Consider the following 27967-nt stretch of genomic DNA (forward strand, 5'->3'; position numbering starts at 1 on the left):
CTTCAAAGAAATGGCAGAACATGAAGGTTTTTAATTCTAAAAGCAGTTTGCTAGCTCCAAAGGATGAATCTCAGTGCTCTACAATTTCTATTTAGTGGCTTATGTAGTTGCAGTTTCTAATCCTGCAGCTTGATATGTCAAAGCCAAATACTGAACAATTCACCACTCCGGTGGGTTGACCTTATCTTGGCCAGCTGTCAGGTGCCCACCCAGCTGCTCTCCTCCTTCCCCTCCCACTCTCAACAGGACAGGGAAAGAAAATACAATCAAAAAAGCTCATGGGTCAAGGTAAGGACACGGAGATAACTTAGCTATTACTCTTATGGGAAAATAAAAATTGACTTGCAGAAAAGTAATGTGATTTATGGCAAATTAAATCAGATTTGGGTAGTGAGAAACAAAGACAAATTAAAACAAAACCTAACTCCACACCCTGAGCGGCAAAGCATGGGTGGAAATGGAGGGTAGGTTCATAGGCCAGCACATAAGTTTCTCTGCTGCTCTCTCATCCTCACATTTTACCCTTCCACCCTCTCCTTAGGCTGTAGCAATTCAGGGTAAGCCTGCTCCAGCATCTGCTCTCCACAGCTCTCCACATTGTCCTTCAGGACATGCACACTTGCACTGGTCTGGGGCCTTCCATGGGGAGGACCTGCAGAGGATATACCTTCTCCAGTGCCTGGACCACTGCCTCCTCCTCTGCTCTTGGTGTCTGCAGACATGTTTCTCTCAGTTTTTCTCCTCACACCTCAGACTGCTGGACAGTATTTTACCTTCTTTTCCCAGAGATGTTGCCAACTTGGTTGGCTGTGAGGTTTAGCTGTGCCCTGCAGTAGGTCCATGGGAGCCTCCTGGAACAGGCTGTAAACAGCACAGGGCAGTCCCTGGTGTCATCCCATATAGATCATCTGTACAGAGTTAACATACCTGTCTCCATTTTGCAGGTTGTTACTATCAGCTGCATGCTTGCATGGACACAGGCAGACCTAATAAAGGTGTGTTCACCTAAACAAGTAGTAGATGCAAAATTTCTTAATCCTTACCTGAAGTAAATTCACTGTGTTAGACCTTTCCTGTTTTCTCACTACTCTTTCATCTCTTCATCCATTCAACAGATGTCTTAAAATAGATTTCAGTAACAAATGCACATAGATTTGCCATGTCACAACCCAAATAAAAATCTTCCTTGCAGCATACTCTCCACTGTTTTGTGAAGAAGCTGCCCACAATGTGCAAGGACAGACTGTACAAAACTCTACTTCTTTACACTCCCACCATATGCAAGTATCAATACTGTCACAGGAAAAAATGTATCCCTGGCAGCTATAGAAAATGTACATATAGTTTAGTTAGCAAACTATAACTATCACCACCAAAATATTTATGTAATCTGCAATATAAAAGTGAAAGGTTTTCTTCAATGTACAGTGCAAAATATAATTCTTGTTTATTAGCTCAACATTTACTTGAAACTTTTATTTGAAACATATTTTAGTAATACTAGATTTCGTACAGTTTGTAAAATGTCCCAGAAATTAATATTTATTCCTGACTGAAGCGGCAAAATTTTTCATTAGCATATTAGTATCCCCCTCTGAAGAAGGTCTTCCTCCATGATGTGAGCCATCTCAAAATCTGTAAAAGGCTGATAGCCTCCTAAATACGACTTGAGAACTGTGACCAATTAAATATACCTTGGAAACAAGGCAATTGAGGCAACATAATATGGTCACAACTGTGAAAACTACAGGACTCCGACATGCCCATTGATTTTTATTGAAGTTTCAGACATTCACTAGGACCGAAGAAAGGTGCTTTGATATAGCCACAATTTCCTTATTAAATGGAACATCAACTTGTAATCTGAAGTCCATTTGTACATCTCAGTCCTTCCATTCAACTCCACAAATGCCTTTCTTATCAATGTGCACAACCAGACCTACTCAAAACCTCCACCCTTAAAACCTCCTACACACTTACCAGCAATACTTCTTGCCTGCCTCCACTGCCAAATGTACCTTTCTCCTTATGGCCAGCTGGACAGCCCATATTTTTGCAGGTGATGTGAAACACAAGAAAGACTTTATTTGCATAATACACTGTCATTCAGCTACTTGTTGGCATTTTGCCTCTGTGCAGGGTGAACATTCCTAGTGCTTCAACAGCCAAAATAAGACAACTGATATTCAAGATACATTATAGTCTGGAAGATGTACTTTATATCACCTGTAATTTTAACAGACTTTGTCTAAAATGGTAACAAGTCAGCAATTTAGCAGCCATTTCTGTAACTTGTTTTTAATACCTTATGAATATTTATTAATGGTAGCATAAATAAAACATTTCATATTTATGAAACTCAACTGGAAACATATTAACTACCACTTGTTTTTAAAATCAATTCAGTATAGCTGTACACTCTGAAGATGACCATTGACAACATTATACATACATACGTGTGTGTGCGCAATTTTGGGCACCACAATATAAAAAGGACATCAAGCAATTGGAGAGTGTCCAAAGAAGAGACACGAGGATGGTGAAGGGTCTGGAAGGGATGACTTATGAGGAGCAGCTGAGGTCACTTGGATTGTCCAGCTTGAAGAGGAGGCAGAGGGGTCACCTCATTGCACTGCAGTCTATGGCTTCCTCACAAGGGGAAGAGATGGGGCAGGTACTGATCTCTTCAGTCCTGTGACCAATGACAGGACTTGGGGAAATGGCAGGAAGCTGAATCAGGGAAGGTTCAGGTTAGATATCAGGAAAAGGTTGTTCACCCAGAGGGTGGCTGAGCACTGGAACAAACTCGCCAGGGAAGTGGTCACAGCACCAAGCCTGCCTGAGTTCAAGAAGCGTTTGGAAGATGCTCTCAGGCACATGGTGTGATTCTTGGGCTGCCTTGAAGAGGGACAAGAGTTGGAATAGATGATCCTGGTGGGTTCCTTCCAACTCAGCATATTATATGATTCTGTGATTCTATATATGGTGAATTGCAGTAAGATAGAGGTAGAATTCATTATTCAATGCCATTTCTTCTTCATTCAAAAGCTTTGGAAATCTATTAATCTTACTTCACCTTTTCCCTGTTCTTTCTGAATTATATTTACAAGTTAAAAATTTCAACTCAAAGTTAACCAGGTTCACTAGAAAGCATGTATATTTTATTACATGTGCAGTTATGTCATAACTTAAAAAAATAATAATTCAGATAGCAAATACTGCAGCACTGCCAAAATAAAGTTTCAACAGCAATGTAACTTCCGTTCAAATTTACATTCTATTTTTTTGCACTACAATATGAATGCTACATTAACTGTTTTTACACAAACTACACTTGGATAGAATAGTTCTTCAAGTAAAAAAAACAAATGCATCTCATTGTTGAGAAAGGTCTTCCTGCCAGACCTACAAAAGCAGGCCTGTAGATTGTTCTATACCTTTCAATTTCTTCAAGAACACTGAAGAACAGTGGAGATATGGCAAACTGGTGAAAAGACCATCTATCTCACCATTAAAATCTTGTTCCACAGCCATGCTGCAAACCTACTGACTATAAGCTTCCTGTGACAGCTTCATGTTCTGAATGTTAGTTATTCCATCCTCAGTGATATGCAAACTGTCTTGTGAAAAGAGTTTGGTTCTTCCAATGGTATTTTGCCAAAATACAGCTAAGAAAAGGTATTTGAGTTTAACTGGGACGCTGATTACAAGGTATATTCTCTACAAGAATCTGATAGCTCTGCAAAAACCTACTCATCCACTGGTCCCAAATAGTGCCAATATGCTGAGTGAGAAGCTTTCATTTATTTTTTTTCTCTAGATAAAAATCAGAGATTACATAGTTAACCTCTAAGATCAGAATGTGTATCTCTAAATGGCAGACTGCACTTCTAAGAAAAAAAACCCACAAAACGTTCTACATAGCCTTATTTCCAAATTGGCCATTTACAAAGTATGAATACTTTAAAGTTACATGGATAGTTTTTCACATTTGGGATGTATTTTTAATTTATGTGAAAGGCATCTGCAGAAATGTCTCAGTTCAATGTAGTCTTTGTGTAGATCTTATTGGAAGTTAGAAAAACATGCTTCATTATAATTTGTATAATTAGGCTATGAAGTCAACAGCTTATCATAATAGTATTCACACGTCCAAGACTCAAAAGTCAGAACTTTTGTATGGTACTTTGGGAAATTCTCCTGTGATATAGGAGGTAATCAACCCTCAAGCTGTAACCTGTCTGCAAAGATGCAATACAATGTCTTTAATGGCAGAGGATGCATTTTGCATACCTACCATAAGGCAATAAAACAACAAAAACAGATATTATAAAATCAACTAAAGTGTAGATAGTTCAAACTGATTTTCCAGGCATTTCAAAAAATATTTGAATGCTTACAAGGAAACTTTTCATTAATAACGCTAAGCTATAAAATGTTTCAATTAATTCCAGTTTTAAAGAAGGAAAGAGAAAAGTTGTAACGGCACATGTATCAACAGGATCTATGTAAAAAATGTATTTGTATCAATAAAATGTTATAATCTCCTTATCCATGTTTCACATTTGTTTTTTTGTTTCAACAACTTTTGTCACTTTTTTGGTCACTTTTATCATAGGTGCCATGGTATCTACATTTACCATGGAAATTCTCATCTGTTTTCTTGTGTCTCATGGAGTTTTCTAAATCCATGCCGAAGATGAAAAGCTGAAATATTCCACATGATACAATACATGGTCATCACAATAAATGTGTAATTATGGTATAATTTTTTTCTGTAATGAACTTTATACCACATCAGCTTTAGCCTACATGATGTAGGTTTAAATTTGGTTTTAAGCAAGATGTTACCTAAAAGGGTGTGTTATGAATTGGAACACAATTCACAAGAATGAACACAAAGGTACAAATGCTTTTTTTGCTATAGACTAACACAAATTTCAGAGCAAGTACAAATTCCCTCATTTCCAGCAAAGTAGATCCATCTTTCATGATGATCAACTTAAGGGGGTACTATTTAAAAAACGGTAAATTTTGAAGAATAACATTTAAACGCCTAAGTAATTATTGCCCTTGCTTCACTTGCCATTTTATGGTGTTTTAAAATTACTAATCACACAGAGGAAAAAAATCCACAGATGCACGAAAATAATTATGTTATTACTCACCAGCACTTATTATTCTATTCACTAGTATACAGGTATTCACTACACATAAAATGAATTGCAACTAAAATTTAAAAATAAAATTTATCAATTCAGATCTCCCTCATTTGTTTTAAGTGCTTTTTTATGACAAAAGCACAAAATGTGCTTCCTAAATTCATGATGATGTTTTAAAATCAGATGTTCAGCAATGAAACACATTAACCTGACACAAGTCCCTCTAAGTGCCATAGCTTTCTGTGCAACGTAACAGGCTGGACATCAGGTTCAAGTGACCACCTCTTCATGTGCCAGCTACTCTCCATTCTTCTTACAAGAAGTAGCAACTGGGAATAGACTCTTGCAACAATAATCTCACATCACACACGGAGTCCACTTCTTCACCTTCTGCCACTGTTTCCAGAAAAGTTAGTGCATTTTCAACTACTGTACCTTTGATTTTCAAAATAATTTTAGTTAAACTTATTAACCAATTGTCACATGCTGAAATTATGACTTCAAATCCCCTTTCCCTTTCCTTTTCCCCACCAAAGAAGCTCTTGCGCAGGTTCTGGTTGATTAAGCTCTGGCTTAAAGGATAAGAAAAAACCCAACAAACAACAAACTTAAGAAGCACCCATGACAGAGGAAAACATTTTAAAAAGTAGAGTATTCTGTGAAAGAGAGAGAACCCTAGAAAAAAAAAAGACCAAGTGAATCATCTGGACATCTCCAGTGTTGATTTGAGCCCTTGGTATTGAATGGCACAGGCTGTGCTTATTTTTCTGAACAAATTACGTTGTCTTGAAAGAAGCACCAATCAAGAGAACAACTGATTGATTCTAGTGACTTACCTAGCACAATGGATTTTCAAGTTTTTTATTAATGTTTCAAAGTCATAAAAAGCCACTTAATCTTTTTACTCTAACTAGAAAATAAAACAAATATAATTATAGATCATTCATGAAAATGCGTGCTTATAAATGTCACTTGAATAATAAAAACAGATTCAGCTAACTTGCTAAATCAAATCCAGTTTTCCTTTTATGTCATCTGCAGCATGCATTATTTCATTATTCTCATCATATTACATTAATCCTCACTGCTTAAGTCCTGTAGTATTGAAAAAGTGATAAAATATAAGAAAGAGTCTAGAAGAGATAATGCAAATTTACCTTGTATTTGTGTTAGATCCACAAAAGTTCAACCCCCTATGCATTCCTTTACCAGCCTAGATGTCTTCCTCTTGCTGTTACTGTTAATATAAGTAGTTTCAATAGAGCTACTGTCCTATAATTTTACGATTCCTATTTGAAATTCGTTTCAGATTGTGCTTTTCTAATAGTTGCAAATCTTTCAAAATTTCATAGAATCATGGAATGGTTTTGGTTGGAAGGGACCTGTGAGGCACCAGCCCTCATGACCTATACTTGCTGGAATTGGCATGGAAACCCCATTGCAACCCCTAAACAAAGTCTCCTTTGCATCCCAAAAGGACTGCCTGAAAGGATGGAGACTGCACTGATGATCTGCATATGGCCTGAGGCTGCATGTACAGCGATTGAGATAAGGATGGAGGGGCAGAGGGGGTGGAAGTTCTCTCCAGCTGCTCAGGTTTATGACTCAAACACGCTTGCTCTTCCTTGGGAAACTAGGCCTATAAAACAGGGGGCTGCAATGGTGGGCTTGGGGAGCCTCACTGACACTAACTTTCCCCTGTTGGCTGGCCCAATGCTGGATACTGGACTAGTGATTTTCTATTATCTATCTCTTCAAACTTTTCTTCTACTCTCTCTCTCTCCCTTCCTAACATCATTAAGCAACACAAGGCCTAATGACGATTTTTTTTTCAGGTTATGCAGCTTAAACATATACGTGATCTAAATGTCAGCCTTTATGATCGTGCAGCCTAAGATAATAATTGAAGTATCGTAACTCCTTCTACAGTTTTAATTAAACCTGAAATTCAAATGCAGACCTTGAATGTCCATTCACCTTAATCTGATCAAGGGGTATTGGTCGAGCATTTCCTCAGGCCATGACATTTGAATCACTCCCCTGATAGTCATAGGATACTCATTAGTAGATTAAATAAAAATATTAGCCTAATAAAAATTTACTAAAATAATTAATTTGCTGTAATAAGTTAGCTAAATGGGTTACTTTTAAAACAATGTGCTTTGTGAAACTGTCAGTCAATTATGCCAAGCATCCTGCAGGTTGTGCTAACATCAAGGCTTCTAAGAACCTGTGGTGCCTACAGACAACACTCATGTTGATTCTGACCCACCTGGGCAATCCACCAGTGGGAGACTGGAGACAGGACCAGAATGGGAGGCAGGACAAAGATAATCAACTAAGACCCCCACAGGAGACCCTCGAGCATGCATAATTATGAAGATAGCCAATTCCAGGAAATAAAATTACTATGTAAAAGAATTCTGAGAATCCATTTACATAAAACAGAATATTCAAGGTTTTGGTGTATATTAGTTGGGGTGTTTTGCTGACTTATGCTGGAGAATCCCCAGTGCTGCACAGCACTGCAATAAAGAATGCCTGCTCAATAACAGGCTGTTTGTTGTTATCTTTACTGCTGTCATTATCTCAGAATCTTTACCCAGCAGCACCCAGCGTCCCACTTCGGTGAGGAGTGTTAGAAAGCAAGGGGGTTTGGAAGCTCCGAATCATTTCACTCCCTGGAAGGGCCAGGTCCGAGACAAAGGTTGGATCCAGCTGCACCAAGGCTCCTCTCTGCGAAGGAGTTTAGAAAGCAAGCGGGTCCAATCAGCATCTCCCTGGGTTGCCCTACTCGGGTCATGACAGGACCTTCAAGATCATCTAGTTCCAAACCCCTGCCGCAGGCAGGGACACCTCACACTAGACCAGGTTGCTCAAAGCTCCATTCAGCCTGCCTTTGAGCACTTCCAGAGTGGACGCATCCACAGCTCCTCTGGCCACCTGTGCTGCTGTCTCACCAGCTTCTCAGTGAATAATTTCTTCCTCATATCCAATGTAAAATACCCTCGTCCAGTTTGAAATCATTACCCCTTGTCCTATTGCTACATGTCCTTGTAAAAAATCCCTCTCAGCTTTACTGTAGGCCCTTTTAGGTACTGGAAGGCTTCTGTAAGGTCTTCTTAGAGCTTCCTCTTCTCCAGGCTGAACAAGCCCAACTTTCTCAGCCTGTCTTCTTAGGAGACACGCTCCAGCCCTCTGATCACCTTCATGGTCCATGTTGGACTTGCTCCAACAATTCCTTCTCCTTCCTGTATTTGGGGCTTCAGAACAAGACACAGTACTCAAGGTGTGGTCTCATGAGAGTGGAGTAGATGGGGAGAATAATGTCTCTTCACCTGTTGGTCATGATTCTTTTATTGCAGCCCAGGACAAGGTTGATTTTCTGCTTTGCAAGTGCACATTGTTCGCATGCTGAGTTTCTCGTCAACATTTATAGCCTTAATTTATTTATGGTCATTATTTTACATCCATCTAATCCTGGGTCTACATTGTTTTCCTCCTTGTCCACTTCTCCAAGCTACCTGATACTCTAGTGTTTTTATAAATTATACTGTATCACAGTTTCTACTGTGTGACGATAAACACACTAGACTTCAACTGCTGCTTGATGAAATATGCCTTACTACTATAATTATCCTCGTAGCCAGAACTGAATTCTTATCTCTGAAGATCAGCAAAGAGAAGCACAAGCTTACTTCCGCTATAATTAAACTACAACTTTGTGAAATTAGAATAAAGCTTCTGTAACACCAGTAAATGTTCTTCACCAGTTAGATGCATCTTTCATACCCACATGTGATCAGCAAATACAAAATCTTCCTCTTGTCACTGCTAGCAAAGTCATTAGGCTTTTAAGTGAACCTATAAATGCAGTATAAAAGCAGTTACACTAGATGCCATTGAGACAATCCTTTGGTCTTTTTTATTCTCCTGTGCCTCCTGAGCTTTGAATTTACCACTAAAGCAAAGTCAACTTTCTAGGTATTGCTTACGATCTTAACACCCATTCACATAAAGCATCTAAGCTGACCAGGAGTTTTACAGTAAAAGGGAGATTTTTTCCTTCAAAAACACTGAATAATAGAAAAGCATATGCTCTTTATCATCTAAAACACTGCCTTCTCTCCAAGTTAATATGAACTAAAGTCAGACTAAAAATTGGGTAAAACTGGTAAGAATGCCATCTCTCACTCTGCCAACTACGTCTGTGAGTGAGACTTCAGAACTATAATACCAAGTTACACCAAAGACATTTTTCCCTGAAAGGCAGTCAGTGGAGAAAGAAGTCTTTAATAAGTGGGAAAGCACAGAGTAATAGTCAAACACTTAGTAAAATCATTAGGCACAACAGACTTCCTACCATTTGTTATTTCCAATATGTTAGTTTAAGATCATGTTTACATCTGACGTAATGTGTTACCAGGTTCATTACAACATCACATACAAGCTTTCATAGATTCTCCTTTTTAAAAAAAAATAACCCAAACTTTTAGGAAGTTTACTGAATTTAAACTTATGTTACTCTTTTAACAGATAAATAGCTTCAACAGCACATTGTAAATGGACTCCACTGTACATTCTTTTTTTTTTTTTTTGGCAGCAGTTACCCAGAAGTATGGTTTAATCACACCTTGTTTTAGTCAAAACAGTTGTGTCAAAACGCTGGAAGCATCCTAGGCTTTAAAAAGCAGAACCCATTCCAAACCCTTCTAAGTCTTGCACTTGGAAATCACAGCATAATTTGAGCATGCATTAAAAAAATAAAAATCACTAGTGCACCATAACTCAGATTTCAAAACACTGAATGCCAAAAAGAGGTAAGTAAGACACTGGTGTTGAGTGAAATGCTATAGTTCTTAAGATTACTCTTCTAGAGCAACTACAGAAAACTTTATAAACAATCACTACCCTACACACTGTTCCATGAACTAGAGATGTGTATGCTGTTCTTTCTCTCCATAGACACAAGTCTAATTTATTCCACTTTGAGGTAACTGAAGTATCTTCAGTAATAATTCATTGCAGACTACTACCACAAGACATTTCTAAAAGCTGTTTTCAAATGCTGCAAACAGAAATTTAACACATATGAATTAGAAACTCCTAAAGCTAAATATACCATTCTTGTTGTACCATCTGTTTTTCTAAAGAAAAAAAAAAAAAATCAATGTCAACCAAACCAACTGTGTCTAGATGCAGATAACTTATTCCCAATGTGTCACATGAAGATAATTGTGATACCTAACGATTTGCACTACAGATACTAGTAATTCTCAGATAATATAAAATTTGGGGGGTTGAAGAGGTATGACTAAACTAAGAATGAACTCTATGAAACAGAAAAAGAAAAAAAAAAAAGACAGGGATAGCCAACAAGAGCCCCAGCATCTTTACTGAAGATGTAGAATTATGGAAATGTGACTATCACAGATATATCAACCACGGTTGTGACCTCATTTTAGTGCCATAAAATCTATACATATAAAGTATGTATAAAGTATATATTTATTAATATATGTTAATATATATTATAGATATTATTATATATATTAATACATGCAATTAGAGAGTAATAGTGTAATGAAAAATTTAGGTGATTCTACTGAAGCATACATTCAGAAAAAGACAATTTACACATATATCTTTGTCCAAGGTATTTAAAAAATCAACGGTGCTGCAATCCTGCTGTCCTGTTTTGAGCTGGGATAGAACTAATTTCCTTTTCTGTGATTTTACTTTTCAGATAAGTCCTTTCTAAGTAACTGTAGTTGCTGAAATTAACTGCATGTTTTCCAGACAGCACCTGTCTCTAGGACTGATAATGCTTGATGTTTATAGTTACCACTAGAGACCAGTACGTAAAGCCAAGGCCACTGCTTGGTTTCAGAGAAAACATCTTATGCTCCAGAACCAAAAGGGAGTAAAGGGAGACCTAAGACCCTCCTCTGGGGAGAATTAGACCAGAGGTGACCAAAGTTAACTAAACAGAGTATCCTATCCTATACATGTCATATCGGATATAAATTTGATAGATCACAAGGGTCTCTCTCTCATCATCCATGTCACCCAGGGAAGATTCCATCCATTTATCTACCTTTGATCCCAGTCACGGTATTCCTGTACACCACCATTCCTACATCCCAGCTCCCATCTGCCACTGACTCCGGGAGTCGAGTTGGGGAATTTTCCAGGGCCTGCCATGCATCCTTGGTGGTGATATGGGCATTTTTGGGGGCCAAGGGGAGAGTACTATAGTGCTTTTGTGTATTTTTGAATATATTTTTATATATTGCATCACTTTTCCTTTTCATCACTACTGTCTCATTAAAGCTCTTTAGTTTAGTTTCCACCCTGTAAGAGCCTCTCTCCTTTATTCCCTCCTTTTCCTACATGGGGAGCCAGGGGGGTATCAGAGAACATGTGTTGTTTAATTGCTCACCCAGCATTAAACCATGACACCTACATGATTAGTAGAACATTTATATATATACAACCTTTATATAGAGAGAGCATTTATTTATTTATTTTTTAAATTATACTAAATACCATCCTATGTCTCTTTCTATCTATCTCTCTCAAAATCACTGTGTTGTTGTTACTGATGCAACCCTGAAAGCTCTCAATCTGCTCTGGTCAACATATACTCAATAAAACTAGATACAGTAGTCTAACTTCTCTGTATAAATCCTAAGCAGATCCAGATCTTATTTTGTATCAATTTAGATCAATGGTAGTGCTAAGACAGTAAATATAAAGTTATGTTGTATTTGTTATTTTGATTACTTAATAATCAAGATTCTGATTTCATAGTGTGCAGAAAAATTCACTGCCTGTATCCTTATGTTAGAAAACTATTTATTTTTAAAAAGAATAATTAATAAATTGAGCTAGAGCTAGCAAAGAGGAGGAAACTAGAAGGTAATATCAGAGCAAAATTAATGAATTGGCCACCTGGCTTGTTCTTCTACTAAGACAACACATAGAATTCTGTACTCACAGTTCTAAATGGCCAACTACAATCAGAACATTTTTTACTTAAGAAAAGTTCTTTCAATGGTGTCCCAGCATTTTTGCCTTCAAGGTTCATATTTTGATCTGTCCTTATGTAGGCTGGACAGTCAGTTTTTTTATTTTATTTTAAGATCTCATTTTCAATAAGACCTGTGTTTCAAGAAGACAAAAGACACAGTAATAGTAAAGCAACTCACAAGGCCATGCCTGCAGTTTTTTTCATCAACAATACAATTATCAGAGCACATTTTACAAATTAACTAGAGGAAGTAACTACATTACAAAATGAAGCATTAACCAATTACCAAGATTGCTATACCAAAGGAAATAGAGTCAAAGACAAAAAATGCTTTTTCCTATGGACAAAGATCTTAATTTTGTCCCCCACATACACCAAACAGATGTTTTATGCGGTTGCATGACTTCAACTCCATTGCTGGTGCATGCATCAACTGACTAATGAATTAAGATGCTCCTAGTCTGTTGCCTCACATGTTCTTGAAAGCCTTATTTTATGTTGCTTAAAAAAGTATGCTGGAGCAACATGCTCAAACAACCACAGATGACAAATAGAGACCAATAAAACCAACTAAAATAAAACTGAAAACCAAGATACAACTATACAAGCAAAAGAGAACCCTTTACTTGCAAAATTCAAGGTATAAAAGTGTAACTGATATAAAAATCCACTTTTAAAACAGCCACATAATCTGAAAATTATGTCTATCTCATCACTGAATGATGTTAACAATAACTTGGTTTTGCTCATCAAGTACAAGCTATAATAAATGGAACACCACCACTGATTTACCATTAAAAAATAAATCCACAACCCCAAACATATCCCCTTTCCAGAATAAACACAATGTTTTTTCTAAAATAAGCTAGGATTTAAATTCTTTATTCCAAAAAACTTGTTAAAAAATATTTACAATTAACTAGTTCAGTAATATTCCAAATAATTCATTACACAAAAAATGTTTCCATAATCATTAATATTGTGTAAGAAAGTTCCTTTGCATAGCTAAACATGACTTCTCCTAGAAAAGACATCACCTAAGGAAATGTACCACCTATGAAAAAAATCCTTGCACTTAAAGTATCAGTGGTTGTAAAGATCAGAGAACCATAGCATCATAGGGGTTAGAAGTGACCTCTGAAGATTAAGTCTAGCCTCAAGTACAACCCCTTTGCTGCAGCAGGAACACCTAGGGCAGATCACAGAGGAATGGGTCTAGATGGGTCTTGAAAGTTTCCAGAGAAGGAGACTACAAAACCTCCCTGGGCAGTCTGTTCCAGTGCCCTGTCACCGTTTCCCCTTGTCCTATGACAGGGCACCACTGAAAAGAGACTGGCCCATTCTTGACATCCTCCCTTCAGATATTTACAGACATTAATAAAGTCCCCTCTCAGTCTTCTTTTCTCTAGACTAAACAGCCCCAGGTCTCTCAGCCTTTCCCCGTATGACAGACGTTTCAGTCCATAAATCACCCACGTAGCCTGCCATCGGACGCTTTCCAGCATGTCCCTGTCCCTCTTGAACTGGGGAGCCCAGAACTGGACACAATTCTCCGGATGTGGTCTTACAAGGGCAGAGTAGAGGGAAGGGAGAATCTCCCTTGACCTGCTGGACACACTGTTCTTAATGCATCCCAAGATAATAGTGGCTCTCTTGGCCATAAGGTCACATTGCTGTCCCATGGATAACTTGCTGTCCACCAGGACCCCATGGTCCTTCTCCATGGGATGGGGCTGCTTTCTAGCAGATCAACCCCTAATCTATATTGGTACATGGTGTTTTTTCTCCCCAGGTGCAGGACTCTACACTTAATCTTATTAAAACCTTATTAGGTTCATTTTTGCCCAGCTCTCCAGTCGGTCTAGATCTTGCTGAATGTCTGCACAGCCTTCAGGTGTTTCACCCAGTCCTCCCAGCTTCATACCATCAGCAGACTTCCTGAGGATACACTCTACCCACTCATCCAGGTCATTGATGAACATATTGAATAAAACTGGGCCCAGTATTGACCCCTGGGAACACCACTAGTCACAGATCCCCAAAGCGACCCTGCATCATTGATCACAACCCTCTGGGCTCTATTGTTCAGGCAGTTCTGGATCCATCTCACTGTCTGCTCTTCAAACTCACACTCCCTGAGCTTGCTTACAAGGCTGTTATGGGAGAGTGTCAAAAGCCTTGCTAAAGATAAAAGATAAAGCACTTAGACTTGTAAAAGAGCAAAACAAGGGATCCAAGTTCAAATTTATTCACCTGTGTAAAACACTCAAATAGTGTATACAAATGAGCTATCACTGTTCAGCCCTACGTGCTTTCATAGTAACCACAGAAGGGTGCGGCACAGCGTCAAACCTCAGCCGTGAATGCCCATACTTAAATTTAATCTCTGCTGATCCTCATTGAAGTACCTATCCATAAGTCCATTATTTTGCTGTTTTGTTGTTTTTTTTTCTGAGAGGGGCTGAATCGTATCCAAAGACTATTTAAGTCAAGGCAACACATGAAATTCACTTTTGCTCAACTCTACAATTAGCCAAAATTACAAGCTCTCGATAACAGTAATTCAAGAAAGGAAAAAAAAAGTATATGAATGAGTACAGAATTATAATTTAAAAAATCATGTAGGTCCATCTATAAAAAACTGTTATGCTTAGGTTTTGTACATCTCTATCTAGAATTACATTAATCCAGGACTGGCAGCTTTAAGAGAAATTAATAAGGCTCTCAAAATTTATTGTCATTTTAGATTCACATTGTTTAAACAAAAGCTAAAAATATATAGAAGCCATATATGTCTATGACTCCACTCCTAACTGAAATTCATATCTAAATTACTTTCCAAACTATGCACAGTTTTTTGCTTTTACCTTCTAAGATTAGATTATGCTTGCCCTTTTTGGGAAAACAAAATACTAATTCACCTTTTGTTGTACATAGAAACTAAAGTCGTGTAACCCTCATGAAAGAAAAAGCAGTATCTAATTATATTTCAAGAACATTCTATGAACTATTATTTTAACTAAAAAAAAAAAAAGAAGTCCATTTTGGAACGCTTTTTTCCCTTTTTTAGAACGGCTAGAGAGTTTGATTTTCTGTGTGTAAGACTACAAAATAGTGAGCAGAATGGAGTTTTGATATGAGCATCGTGAACCAAGCAGCATCAGTTTGTCTGTGCACTTTTAAGCAAATGTGTTTATATGAAACAAGCAAAAGATTTATCGCCCAAAACAAAATAAGCAAGGAAGGAGTTATTCCCTTCCATTCTTTCCAATACAAATAGTTTCATATTATAAGCAAAAAAGCCCCAAATGGACATTGAAGAAATCATTACTATGCTTTCTTAGATAGGTTACTATAGAAGAAACAGGTGATCAGGCAGAAGGAGGAAACATGCTAGGACCATTAGCCAAAAATTGAAAAAATGTTTATACACATAATTGTAACCATTTTAGTCTATAACCCCTCTTCTACTTTTAACTCCTTCAATTCATAGAAACATGGAATCATCAACGTTGGAAAAGACAGTATCACAATATCATTCTGGTTGGAAAAGACCTTCAAAATCTTTGAGTCCAACCACTACCCTAATTCTGCAGCATCCAGCACTAAACCCTGTCCCCTGGCACCACATCTGTCATGTAGGTCCATCTATAAAAAACTGTTATGCTTAGGTTTTGTACATCTCTATCTAGAATTACATTAATCCAGGACTGGCAGCTTTAAGAGAAATTAATAAGGCTCTCAAAATTTATTGTCATTTTAGATTCACATTGTTTAAACAAAAGCTAAAAATATATAGAAGCCATATATGTCTATGACTCCACTCCTAACTGAAATTCATATCTAAATTACTTTCCAAACTATGCACAGTTTTTTGCTTTTACCTTCTAAGATTAGATTATGCTTGCCCTTTTTGGGAAAACAAAATACTAATTCACCTTTTGTTGTACATAGAAACTAAAGTCGTGTAACCCTCATGAAAGAAAAAGCAGTATCTAATTATATTTCAAGAACATTCTATGAACTATTATTTTAACTAAAAAAAAAAAAAGAAGTCCATTTTGGAACGCTTTTTTCCCTTTTTTAGAACGGCTAGAGAGTTTGATTTTCTGTGTGTAAGACTACAAAATAGTGAGCAGAATGGAGTTTTGATATGAGCATCGTGAACCAAGCAGCATCAGTTTGTCTGTGCACTTTTAAGCAAATGTGTTTATATGAAACAAGCAAAAGATTTATCGCCCAAAACAAAATAAGCAAGGAAGGAGTTATTCCCTTCCATTCTTTCCAATACAAATAGTTTCATATTATAAGCAAAAAAGCCCCAAATGGACATTGAAGAAATCATTACTATGCTTTCTTAGATAGGTTACTATAGAAGAAACAGGTGATCAGGCAGAAGGAGGAAACATGCTAGGACCATTAGCCAAAAATTGAAAAAATGTTTATACACATAATTGTAACCATTTTAGTCTATAACCCCTCTTCTACTTTTAACTCCTTCAATTCATAGAAACATGGAATCATCAACGTTGGAAAAGACAGTATCACAATATCATTCTGGTTGGAAAAGACCTTCAAAATCTTTGAGTCCAACCACTACCCTAATTCTGCAGCATCCAGCACTAAACCCTGTCCCCTGGCACCACATCTGTCTTTTTAGATGTCTCCAGGGATGGTGGCTCAACTGCCTCCTCAGACAGCCTGCATCACCTAGTCCAACTCCCTCTCCAGACAGGACAACCCCAAAGTTCACACCACGTGCCCAAGGGTATTATCCAAATGTTTCTTAAATATTGTCAAGTTCTGTGCCATTACTGCTTCACTGGGCCACCTATTCCAGTGCTCCACCACCCTCTGGGTAAAGAATCTCTTCCTAATATCCAACCTAAACCTCCCTCTGCACATTTTCCTACCATTCCCTCAGGTTCTATCATTGGTCACCAGAGAGAAGTCAGCGCCTACTCCTCAAAAAAAGAGGAAGCATCTCCAGGGATGGTGCTTTTAACACCTCCCTGGGCAGCTTGTTCCAAAGCCTCACCACTCCTTCTGTGAAGAAATCTTTTCTAATAACCAGTCTGAAACTCCCCTGGCACAGCTTGACCCCATTTCCTCTTCTCCCATCATTAGTCATTAGGTAGAAGAGGCCAACACCCACCTCACTACAACTTCCTCTCAGGTAGTTGTAGAGGGCCCTCAACCTCCTTTTCTGCAGGCTGAACAGCCCCAGCTTCCTCAGCCTCTCCTCATAAGGCCGGTTCTCAAGACCCCTCATCAGCTTAGTTGCCCTTCTCTGCACCCTCTCCAGCACCTCAATGTCCTACTTACACTGTGGCACCCAAAACTGCACACAGTTCCTTCATAAATGACTGAATAAATACTTGGGGTGAGGCTCGCTTTTGTCATAGAGGATAGAGGAGCTACCTAGGCATACAATCATCTAAGCAATTTTCTGTCCCCTGACTTGCAACTAGCTTGTACATTCTTGGAAGGCTTTAAAAGCTGCCTAAGTTAAAAGAGTTTCATGCAAAGCTTACAACAGAAGCATAGATCCAAACAGCTTTATGATTACGGAGTATAGTGAGCAAACTAAGCAAGACCACAATTAAACATTAAATCCTGAGAATTTTTGTACAAACCTAGCTTTACATTCCTTTCACACACCAAGAATAGAACTCACTCTTCACCCACCGCTGTATCCCAGAGCAGCAGACATGCAGCTATTTTTTGTCTCTTATTGTATCCCTTTGTTTTCCTGTCTCCCATCTTCCGAAGAAAAGCAGGACACTTCACACAAGAATCCTTTGAAGTAGAGTTACATCTGAGCTTTCATGGTTATAATTCAACTACCAGTCTAACCAGTGTTCTCAATGACAAAAGGAGCACTGAGAATTTTATGCACATCTGAAGGACATTTTAACATTTTATATATAAGATTACTATGACTATTACTATAATGGGTCTAGCCATTATTTGGGCACCTCTCTGAGACCTTATCCCCTTTTTTCCTTTGTACTGAATCATAAGTTGCCTCTAGCTGAATTAGCATAATTTGCAGAAATAGATGTATTTTCCTTAACACAATGCTAGCTAAATTAGCTTAACCAGACTTGACTCAGTTAAACTTCTCGCATCTAACGAGTACTTAGGGTAGCATAGCTGAGACCACAGAACAAGCATACACAATCATTGGAGGATAATCACACAGAAACTAAAATCACTTCACAGGTCAGTTTTAGGCATGTTTCAACATCTTTGGATACACTGAGAAAACTTAAGCACTTTATGAGAACAGCAGGCTGTTACAAGCAGGATTGGAATCACAAATCAAACCTGTCTGATGATGGAGTGATTTTTCCACATGATAGCCCTTAGAAGGAGAAAAGAATCATTACCATACAGTCTGGAGCATCTGAAGCATCTGTCCAGCATCTCACATTACCATGCTCCAGTGTTTAATACTAAAGAAAACAGAGATCCTTCTAGTTCAAATGTAGTCTTGTTCTTTATCAAAACTCATTTTCTAAACCTTGAAAGGTTTCTAAAGCTTGAAGCTTTGCATCAACATTACTATTCCTATGTTTAAAAGACTTATCCTCCTTATCAATCAGCAAATTTTCAAATACACACACAAAAAATCCAGCCAAATGATGTTTCATCCAGAAAAGCAAAGATTCACAGCAACAAAATGCAGTATTATAGCTCAATAATAAAAATAGAGTAAAAAGAGGGTTTAGTCATTTACCTTTACACAATTCTTCATTGTATTATGGTTCTTAACTACACTAATCAAACATTTAGAGGGATACCATCTCCAGTATTTCCTTATGAAAAAAAACAAACACCATATTTAGTAGTTCTGTTTGTAATCCACTTGCTGTTTAAAGTAGGATAAAGCAATGCTTGTGCTTTGCTTGTATATATAAGCTTGTTAATTCAGCTGGCCATAGTCACTTTCCTGATTTTAATTTCATCTGTCTTATTTACTGTGTTTTCAGTTGTGCTTCAACAGATGTTCAAGGTGAAATTATAATTAATAGATTTTAATATAACAGAGAGATTTAAAAAAAAAACAGAAACCTGCAGATAAGGCTATATGGAGGAAGATGCATCTGTGCCTAAACATGCCAAATCACAGTATCCTAGGGGTTGGAAGGGACCTCGAAAGATCATCTAGTCCAACCCTCCTGCCAGAGCAGGGTCACCCAGAGCACATCACACAGGAACTTGTCCAGGAGAGTTCTGAATGTCTCCAGAGAAGGAAGTCCCACAAACTCTCTGGGCAGCCTGTTCCCAGTGCTCTGTCACTCTCACAGGAAGGAAGTTTTTTCTGATGTTTACGTGGAACCTCCTATGTCCCAGTTTGCACCCATTGCCCCTTGTCCTATCACTGGACATAACTGTAAAAAGCCTGGCTCTGTCCTCCTGACACTCGCCCTTTACATATTTGCAAACATGGATGGGCCTCTCAGTCTCCTCCAAGCTAAAGAGACCCAGCTCCCTCAGCCTTTCCTCATCAGGGAGATGTTCCACTCCCTTCATCATCTTTGCAGATCTGCACTGGACTTTTTCAAGCAGTTCCCTGTCCTTCTTGAACTTAGGGGCCCAGAACTGGACACAATACTCCAGATGTGGCCTCACCAATGCAGAATAGAGGGGGAGGAGAACCTCTCTTGACCTACTAACCACACCCTTTCTAATACACCCCAGGATGTCACTGGCCTTCTTGGCCACAAGGGCACATTGCTGGCTCATGGTCATCCTCCTGTCTACCAGGACCCCCAGGTCTCTTTCACCTACACTACTCTCCAGCAGTTCAGCCCCCAACCTGTACTGGGACATGGTGTTGTTCTTCCCCAAATGTAAAACTCTGCACTTCCCCTTGTTGAATTTCATCATGTTTCTCCCCGCCCAACTCTCCAACCTATCTAAGTCTCTCTGAATGGCAGCACAGCCTTCTGGTGTGTCAGCCACTCCTCCCAGCTTAGTGTCATCAGCAAACTTGCTGAGGGTACATTCTATACCCTCATCCAGGTCGTTGATGAAGATGTTGAACAACACCGGTCCCAGCACCGACCCTTGTGGGACTCCACTAGTAACACACCTCCAACCAGATTCTACCCCATTGACTATCTACCATCATCTATCCACTTAGTTACTTCCTCATAGAAGGCTGTAAGGTCAGTCAAACATGACTTCCCCTTGGTAAAACCATGTTGACTGCTCTTAATCACCCCTTCAACCTTGATATGCCTAGAGATAGTGACAAGAATAAGTTGTTCCGTCACCTTTCCAGGGATGGAGGTGAGGCTGACCAGTTACCCGGGTCCTCCTTCTTGCCCTTCTTGTAGACTGGAGTGACATTTTCTTTCCTCCAGTCCTCAGGCACCTCTCCTGTTGCCCACAACTTACCAAAGATGATGGAGAAATTACCTCCACCAGTCCTCTCAGCACTCACGGGTGTATTCCATCCAGACCCATCAATTTATGGATGTCCAGACTGCTTAACTGATCCCTAACCCAATCCTCGTCTACCAAAGCAAACTCCCCCTATTATCCTGACTTCTTCTGGGGCTTTAGGGATCTGGGGCACCTGAGGAGAGTCTGTAGCAGTAAACACAGAAACAAAGAAGGCATTCAGTAGCTCTGCCTTCTTTATATCAACTTTTTTTGTTCTGTTGGAGACCAGACTTTTTGGCAGTCTGGCTGCGTTCCTCTGTCCCATATTCCACTGCCATGTAAATCTGCAAGGAATAATCCATCTCATATTCAACATATTCATTTGAAAGTATGGATATTCTCCCAAGAGCACGACCATACTTCATTGGTTCTATGTTATGCAGGTGGGAAGCCCAAATTTTAGTTCAACACTTTGTCTTTCCAGAGGTGCCTCTGTTTTGTTGTGCTATTTGGTTTTTGTTGGGTTTTTTTTGTTGTTGTTGTTTTATAAAGAAACCCACTTTAATAACACAGCAAAGCTGCTTTCTGTTCAGGGCTGATACTCATACCCACTCCCTAAACCGCCCACCTATATCTACAGATGAGAAACATTATATTGCCCATTTAAATATGTTTAAAACACAAACAATGCACAAGTTAAAGTCAACAAAGCAAAACCTGGTGAAACTGTGACCTCTCAGTACGGGATATGCACAGAATACCCTAATACACATATTTATTTCTCTCCCTCTCAGCAAACTTTCATTTAACAAACTTGCAACAAAACAGCAGGTAGACTGTGCACTAAAAAATAAAGAGTCCAGCATTCTAAAAATACCTGAAAAAATGTCCAAAAACCAGCATGCTATTTCTCACAACTTTCTGTCTTAGACCTAGGTTTTTTGTTTTAAAAAGAGGGAATATAAAAACATATTTTATTGCTTTTATGTGTTCTCTCTTTCTTTTAAGGATCCTAGGAAGCTGGGTGTATAGAAGGAAGGAGTGTGTACTACATCCTGGCAGGCTTTAAGGATAATCCTATTTAATGCTATAAACTTCCTTTTGCAACGTCAAACTTTAGCTTGTGTGTATCAAATTGATCAAAAATATTGCTAAGAATATTTTTTCTTTTCCCTTTTGCCAATTTCTGTTTCCTAATGCTAGCTTCAGGACAAAAGAAGCTGTAATTGTCTCCACTTTCTTTTGGAAAAGTATCTGGTGTGAAAGATACTGTGTAACTGCAAGATCACTTTTCTTGTAAAGGTGCTCAGGTTTTTTCAAATCTTACTGAAGTATTATAAAAGCACTCCATCAGCCAAAGAAGGCACATATTTTTTTCACATCATAATTTATTTCAGTTTTATTGTAAAAGTGGGGCGTTACCATCAGAAGTAGTCATTAAAATGTTGCTGTCCAATGGTATTTGGCACATCTCTGCATGACACACAACTACAAATATCCATCATTTTGCTGATGCTGGCAGCATTGCTTTGGATAGCACTCTTATAAATGTATTTATTTAAATGTATTTATAACAGCTGGACTAAATCTGTGACTACCTGTGTATAATTGATCAGATTTTTAAATAACTGCTTGTTAATGGCAATGAGGCCTAATAAAGCACCATACAGTCCTCTAGAAAGAGCTCTTCCCTTGACTGGATATGCGTTAAGACTTGTTCCTGCTCAAGTCACTAGGAAAATGCACATTCTTTATTTGCATATAGCATTTGACACTGACTCTTAAGGTATTTAGAGAACTATAAATACGCTATTGACCATTTCACATCCAGTGAAAACATAGAACCACACCTACAACTTTCAAAGCTTGTCTCCAGTAAATTAACCCAGCTGGCAATGCCATCTGTCTGGGCAGATCTCCACACATGTTCTTTCAGACAACCTGTTAAGTGCTGCAATGAGCAGCATTGCTGTATGGAGCTGCATTATCCTGTCCATATCCTGTGTATACATTTCCTTCTGTTTGCACTTCCTAACAGTCTAAACACACTCCACTGCTTTAGGTTTACGAAGACATTGAAATCCTTTCTCTACCTAGCTGTTCACTATTTATTGCAGATCGCTTCAGTTAAGAAAAAAACATTGATAAAACCCCTGCCTGTTGCCACACAGCCACGGAGTACAATGAAAGCAACTCAATACTGAGAAAAAAATCCATTAAATGCCTCTCTTTCTGAAATGAAAGGAGTAGGGAATAAAACACGTATTTGCCATGTTTACAGCTGTCTTTGGGGCAGTGCAGAGAGATTAATTCCATTCTGGCAGCAGAGCAGATCATTGGTAAAGAACCAGTAGCCAGACTTCTTAACTTTAAGTCCACATTAAGTTTCTATTGCACGATGGCTTAAAGGAACTACCTGCTCTAAATGACGTTTATTACCAGTTACAAATAAAACCGTTCAGGAACATTTGATAGGCTTTTTTTTCCCCCCATATTTCACATATTATGGCAAAGCACAAGCCAGTAGTAGAAATGACCATTTAAATCATGGTCCAGCTCTGCAATTCATCACTTTCAGAAGAGGAGTCTCACTGGCATCAGCAGGACTGCTTACATCCTGCTGTTTGGCCGACAATGAACAACCAGGCAGTCAGCACAGACATGGAGAATTCCTGAAAACCTCTTCTTATTAATCTTGCCACAGCACTAGTTCAGAATTTCAAAACACAGTGCAAATCCTATTGAGCTACAAAAGGATGTAAGAATCCAGAAGTGTTTTTCTGAGGAGCTGGATAGGGCTGTCACCCCTGATCATGTCAGCTTTGAGATTACACCAATGTCACATTGATGGAGTCTCTAGATGGTCCACACATCTCCAGTCTATAGTTCAATTAGGAAATATCCACCAAGATATGTTTCCTTCATTTGTCAAGACAGGTTGCCAAATGAAGCCAATGCTGGCAGTCAGATTTTAGTCACTAATTATCTGGGAGTTCAACTCTCAATTTCCACATGTATATTCAAACAATTAACATGGTATGTTATGAACCCCATCACTATCACCCTTCCATACCCCCTTTTGAAGAACAGTTGAAGAAAAAACACACTAGTTAATCTCTGAAATAAGAAACATGGGGAAGTTCTAATGTTTTGCTGAGCATTGAATATATTTTACCCAATGGCAACCTCTGAACTACTCAAAAAGCATCTAAATTCCACTTCAAGAAGATAATGTACCTAACAACTGCAACAGTATTATCCAGTCTTTCTGTCTATAAGAGAAGCAGTTAAGACTTCTAAATAAATATTTTTTTCAATTTCTTTAATGTTATTGGCATGTCAAGTCTCTTCATACCTTGAGAAATTGGAACCAAAACCAACATCCAAACTTGGATGGCACAACAATTTCATGCAAGGCTTTTTTTATATTTTACTGAAGATCTTTTCAGAAAGCTAACCCTATGGCATCAGCCACACATACCTCTAAAGCATTCATACCATATCTCCTCTTAAATTAGTTTATATTTAAAATGCAAAATAAATTCTAATTGAAGCAATTGCAATAAAATACATGTAGGTTCAAGTTTCAGTGGATTTTTACATCTTACACGACAAAATACAGTTTGAAATACTGCTTGGCTCTTTTTCAGGGCAAGGCCTAAAGGAAACAGGGTAGAATATGCAATGTATGTATGATGTTTTTTCTAGACTCTTGGAAACGGAGCAACTTGTATATATCACAGAGTCCAAGCAATGACTGAATACACAATGACAAATATCTTAAGATTTGTTATGACAACATTGGCATAATAGCAGTTTGCAATTTTTTTAACTATAGGCTTGATGCAGCAACACTTTCAGAAAGTACAGCTGCTTAACTATTTCACTTCAAACATGACAACATTGGTCAAGACCAACAACGGTTCCCAGTTTTACTTGGGATACAGAGTTCATATTTCAGCTGCAGCTTTTTGAATGGGGAACATGATCTAAGCTATGCATGCTTAGACAGCCAGTAGGTTGGGAGTAAGCTGGTACTCCTAGAAAAAGTTTTGTCTCTATCAAAAATTATTAATGGACCTCCTAGGGAACTGGGGTTTATTTAAATGTGAACTTCGATTAATAAACGAAGTTATAGGAATTACAGCTAGGCAATGATGTACATCACTTGCAAGCAGACATTCATGATAATCATCTCTACCAATTTCTTTGCAAAGATCTTCTCTAAACTAATTCTGAATTGTAGAAGGAATTAAAACTGTAACAAGAACAAGGAGCAGATAAGTCAAATGCTTTTCCAGAACATAAGAATCCTCTACCTGATTTCTTTCAAACGAGCTTCAGTTACTTTCAATATTTTTTCTCAAGTAATTCTGCTCCCATGCTTCGGAAAATCTAACAAAATCGATAATTAGATATCAGCCGCTTACAGCTGTGTGAGACTTGGCAGTTTCACTTTACAGGAGTGTAGGCAAGTATTTCATCTGGTGTCAATCCACACATTCCCAGTCAGTTTGGGTTTTGACTTTTGAGTAAGTCTAAACAGGCAAATGAATAAGAAAGAAAAATTTCCACATTTTACCTGTTTCACCGCATGACCATGAAAATAAAAAACATGCAGAATATCTCCATGAATCAGAAATGGAACAAGTTGCATGTTCAAATTCAGAAATTAAATTAAAAAACAAACATGATCATGTGATCACACCCATCTAGCAACCCAAACAGGTTCATGTTGATGTTAACTCTCCCTATCCCCATTACTGTTTGTAGTCTATATTCTGCAAAGTTCTGCAGGTGTGTGCATTTAAGATGTTATACAAAGGCCCAAAATGAGAATAACAGTAGTAATAATTGCTTTTGTTTTAAATCCTGCCATCATCCTAAATCATCTCACCTGCTTTCTACTCTATCCACCCTCAAGTGTCCTGGGATTGAATTCACTGGATCAGGACTCCTATTGTCAGTGTGCCTAATTCTGGTCTTATCTCGTAAAAATCACAACTAATCCAACAGAAATTATAACAGGTCAAATTTGTTTTAATTAAGGGAGGTATGCCACAGAAGTAATAAACATTCAGAAGGTCTGACTGTATTAATATTTTTTCTGGGAACATACTTTAACATCCTTCTAAGGATGATTTAAAAGGAAAGAAGGATATGGAGTCCTAAATCCAAGCAACTACAGGTACATGTGAGAAGTTGTGAGATGGAGAAAAAAGGCTAAAGGGATAAGAGGAATGAAAGAAAAGGAATAATTAAGGTTAAAAAAGCAGATGTAAAATATTTGTAGAAGTCGGAAAGAAAGAAAGAACAGTTTGAACACAGAGATGTAGAAGGTAAGGAAGATAACATAGAGATGAAAAAGATAACTTTATAATACAGGATGACAATGAAGAACAAATGGATTTCAGATGGACTGGAGGTGAGATGATGACACAGAGAAAAGGAAGGACAGTAAGCATGGAGGTAACTAATTACAGGCACACAGTGAAGAACAAGGTAAAATTAAGATATGAAGATGAGAGAAATTGAAAAAAGAATAAAAAGGAGATGCGAAAAAGAAAGCTATGGGACTGTGAGACAAAAATGTATCTGGAAATGGGCGAAAGAATATAAAACTTTACAGGATAAAGACAGAAATAGGATTTAGGAAAAATTATGAGTGAGGTAGTAAAAGTGTGAATTGCAAAATGGTTAAAAATAAGGATAAGGACAGAGGTAGGACCTCTGTCTATGGAAGACTATGAAAGCAGCAAGACCTCAGGGAAGTGGTGGAAGTGAAAAGCAGCAGATGAAGCTGACACTTGGACAGAGACCTTGGTGCTACCCCTGCATGCAAGGTGATCTTACCAATCCACCACAGGTACTGAAGGAAGCGAAGGAGCCTGGGTAGCGGAGGACAGCACCACTGTAGTAACAAGCTCTCTCGGGTTGCAGCTGTGCAGTACCAGCTGGCCTTTTGTCCTCACCCCTGTGCCGCTCCTCCACAGTAAAGCCAGGAGCCAGGAAGAGGCTGTCCCTCTTGAGCAGCAGGTAGAACTCCTGAGCAAATGCTGGGATCCTCAGCAGCACCTCATCTCTGTCCTGTGCTGGAGGTGGTGGGGGGGTGGAGGGTGGTGGTGATGGCTGAGAGGCAGCACCAGAGCCCTGGAACAAGGGGGACCAGTGGTAAAAATCCTGAGACTCATCCTCATCCTCTCTCTCCTCTTCCTCTGCCGCCTCCCCCAACATCTGTGCCTGCCCCTCCACCGAGGAGACTGAACGCACCTCTCGGGAACTTCCGGCCGCCAGGCTGGGTGTGACAGAGGCGCCCAGCGTGCTGCTTCGGTTCCCACAGCTGGGGTCGGCACTGCAACCCCCACCACCACCGCTTCCACCCGCTGGCTCCTGCTGTCCCCTGCTCCACAGCGCAGGGAAGATGATCTCCCATTCCTCCGTTTCTTCTGAAGCATGGAAACCTGCAGGAAGGCCAGCAGATGCTGTAAATACGTAGAGAACCCAGCAGCACCCAGCACCTCTCAGAACCCTACCCTGTGCCTCCCATGACACATCCCTTCTGGCTCCCGGATCACTAAGAATGCCACCCAAAATACAGCAGGCTCTATTTGGCCACTTCGTCCTGTCTACACAGGGCAAACAGGCCAGTCACTAGATACCTGTGTGCCTCTTCAGGGTTTCAGGACACACCAAGGTCCTGGTAAACACTGAACGAGAGCTGGAGCTCAGGTTGGGCAGAGGTTTTGTCTGTGTCTGTAGCTGGGGATGGTCTTTTTCATGACCACTGACTCCAGAAGAGTTGCACAAGCCTGTTGTCAGTTAGACAAAGTGGCAACACAGGTAATAAATAAATAGATCGATAGATAAAAGTAATTTTAGCAGGGAAAACCTGAATAAAAATTTTCGAAAATGTCAATCTTTTTCTCAGCATGTTTTGCAAGACTTCATATGGTTTCAAAAGTGCAGGCAAACGCACACATATCCTATGGCTGCACATCTGGAAGTGCATATACAAGAGACAGATGCACACATATGTTGTATCATCGTTATCACTATAATCAAACTGAACTGTAGTCACTAATTAGTAATGTCTGCGTATTACACACACATACACACCCGCATTATGTTTACAGACTTGGGAGTGCACACCATCTCCACCCTACTGGGACAAACGGCAGTTTTATTTACACACTCACCCTACCACACACGCTAGGAAAGGAAAGGCTGAGATACCGGCTGCACGTGAAAACCAGTGTTCCGTGCAGAGAAGTGCACTGCAACGCACCCTCAAAGAGGAGTCCTCTGACCACCCATCGGCTGCAAGGGCCGGCAAGAGCTGCTAAGGCGCCCGGTGACGGGCAGGTACCGACCTCCC

At 39.0% G+C, this 27967-nt stretch overlaps 1 protein-coding gene across 1 annotated transcript in view; it reads right to left on the reverse strand.

Moving 5' to 3' along the window:
• ADAMTS19 (ADAM metallopeptidase with thrombospondin type 1 motif, 19) overlaps nt 1-27967 on the reverse strand; it is a 128517-nt gene that overhangs the window by 95221 nt on the left and 5329 nt on the right. Inside the window, exon 2 of the mRNA XM_010007225.1 lies at nt 26446-27214. Within this exon, the coding sequence (XP_010005527.1) occupies nt 26446-27214 (769 nt within the window). The remainder of the gene's footprint in view (nt 1-26445; nt 27215-27967) is intronic.

Source organism: Chaetura pelagica, unplaced genomic scaffold, assembly GCF_000747805.2.
Source record: "Chaetura pelagica isolate M959 unplaced genomic scaffold, ChaPel_1.0 scaffold40, whole genome shotgun sequence".
NCBI lineage: Eukaryota > Metazoa > Chordata > Aves > Apodiformes > Apodidae > Chaetura > Chaetura pelagica.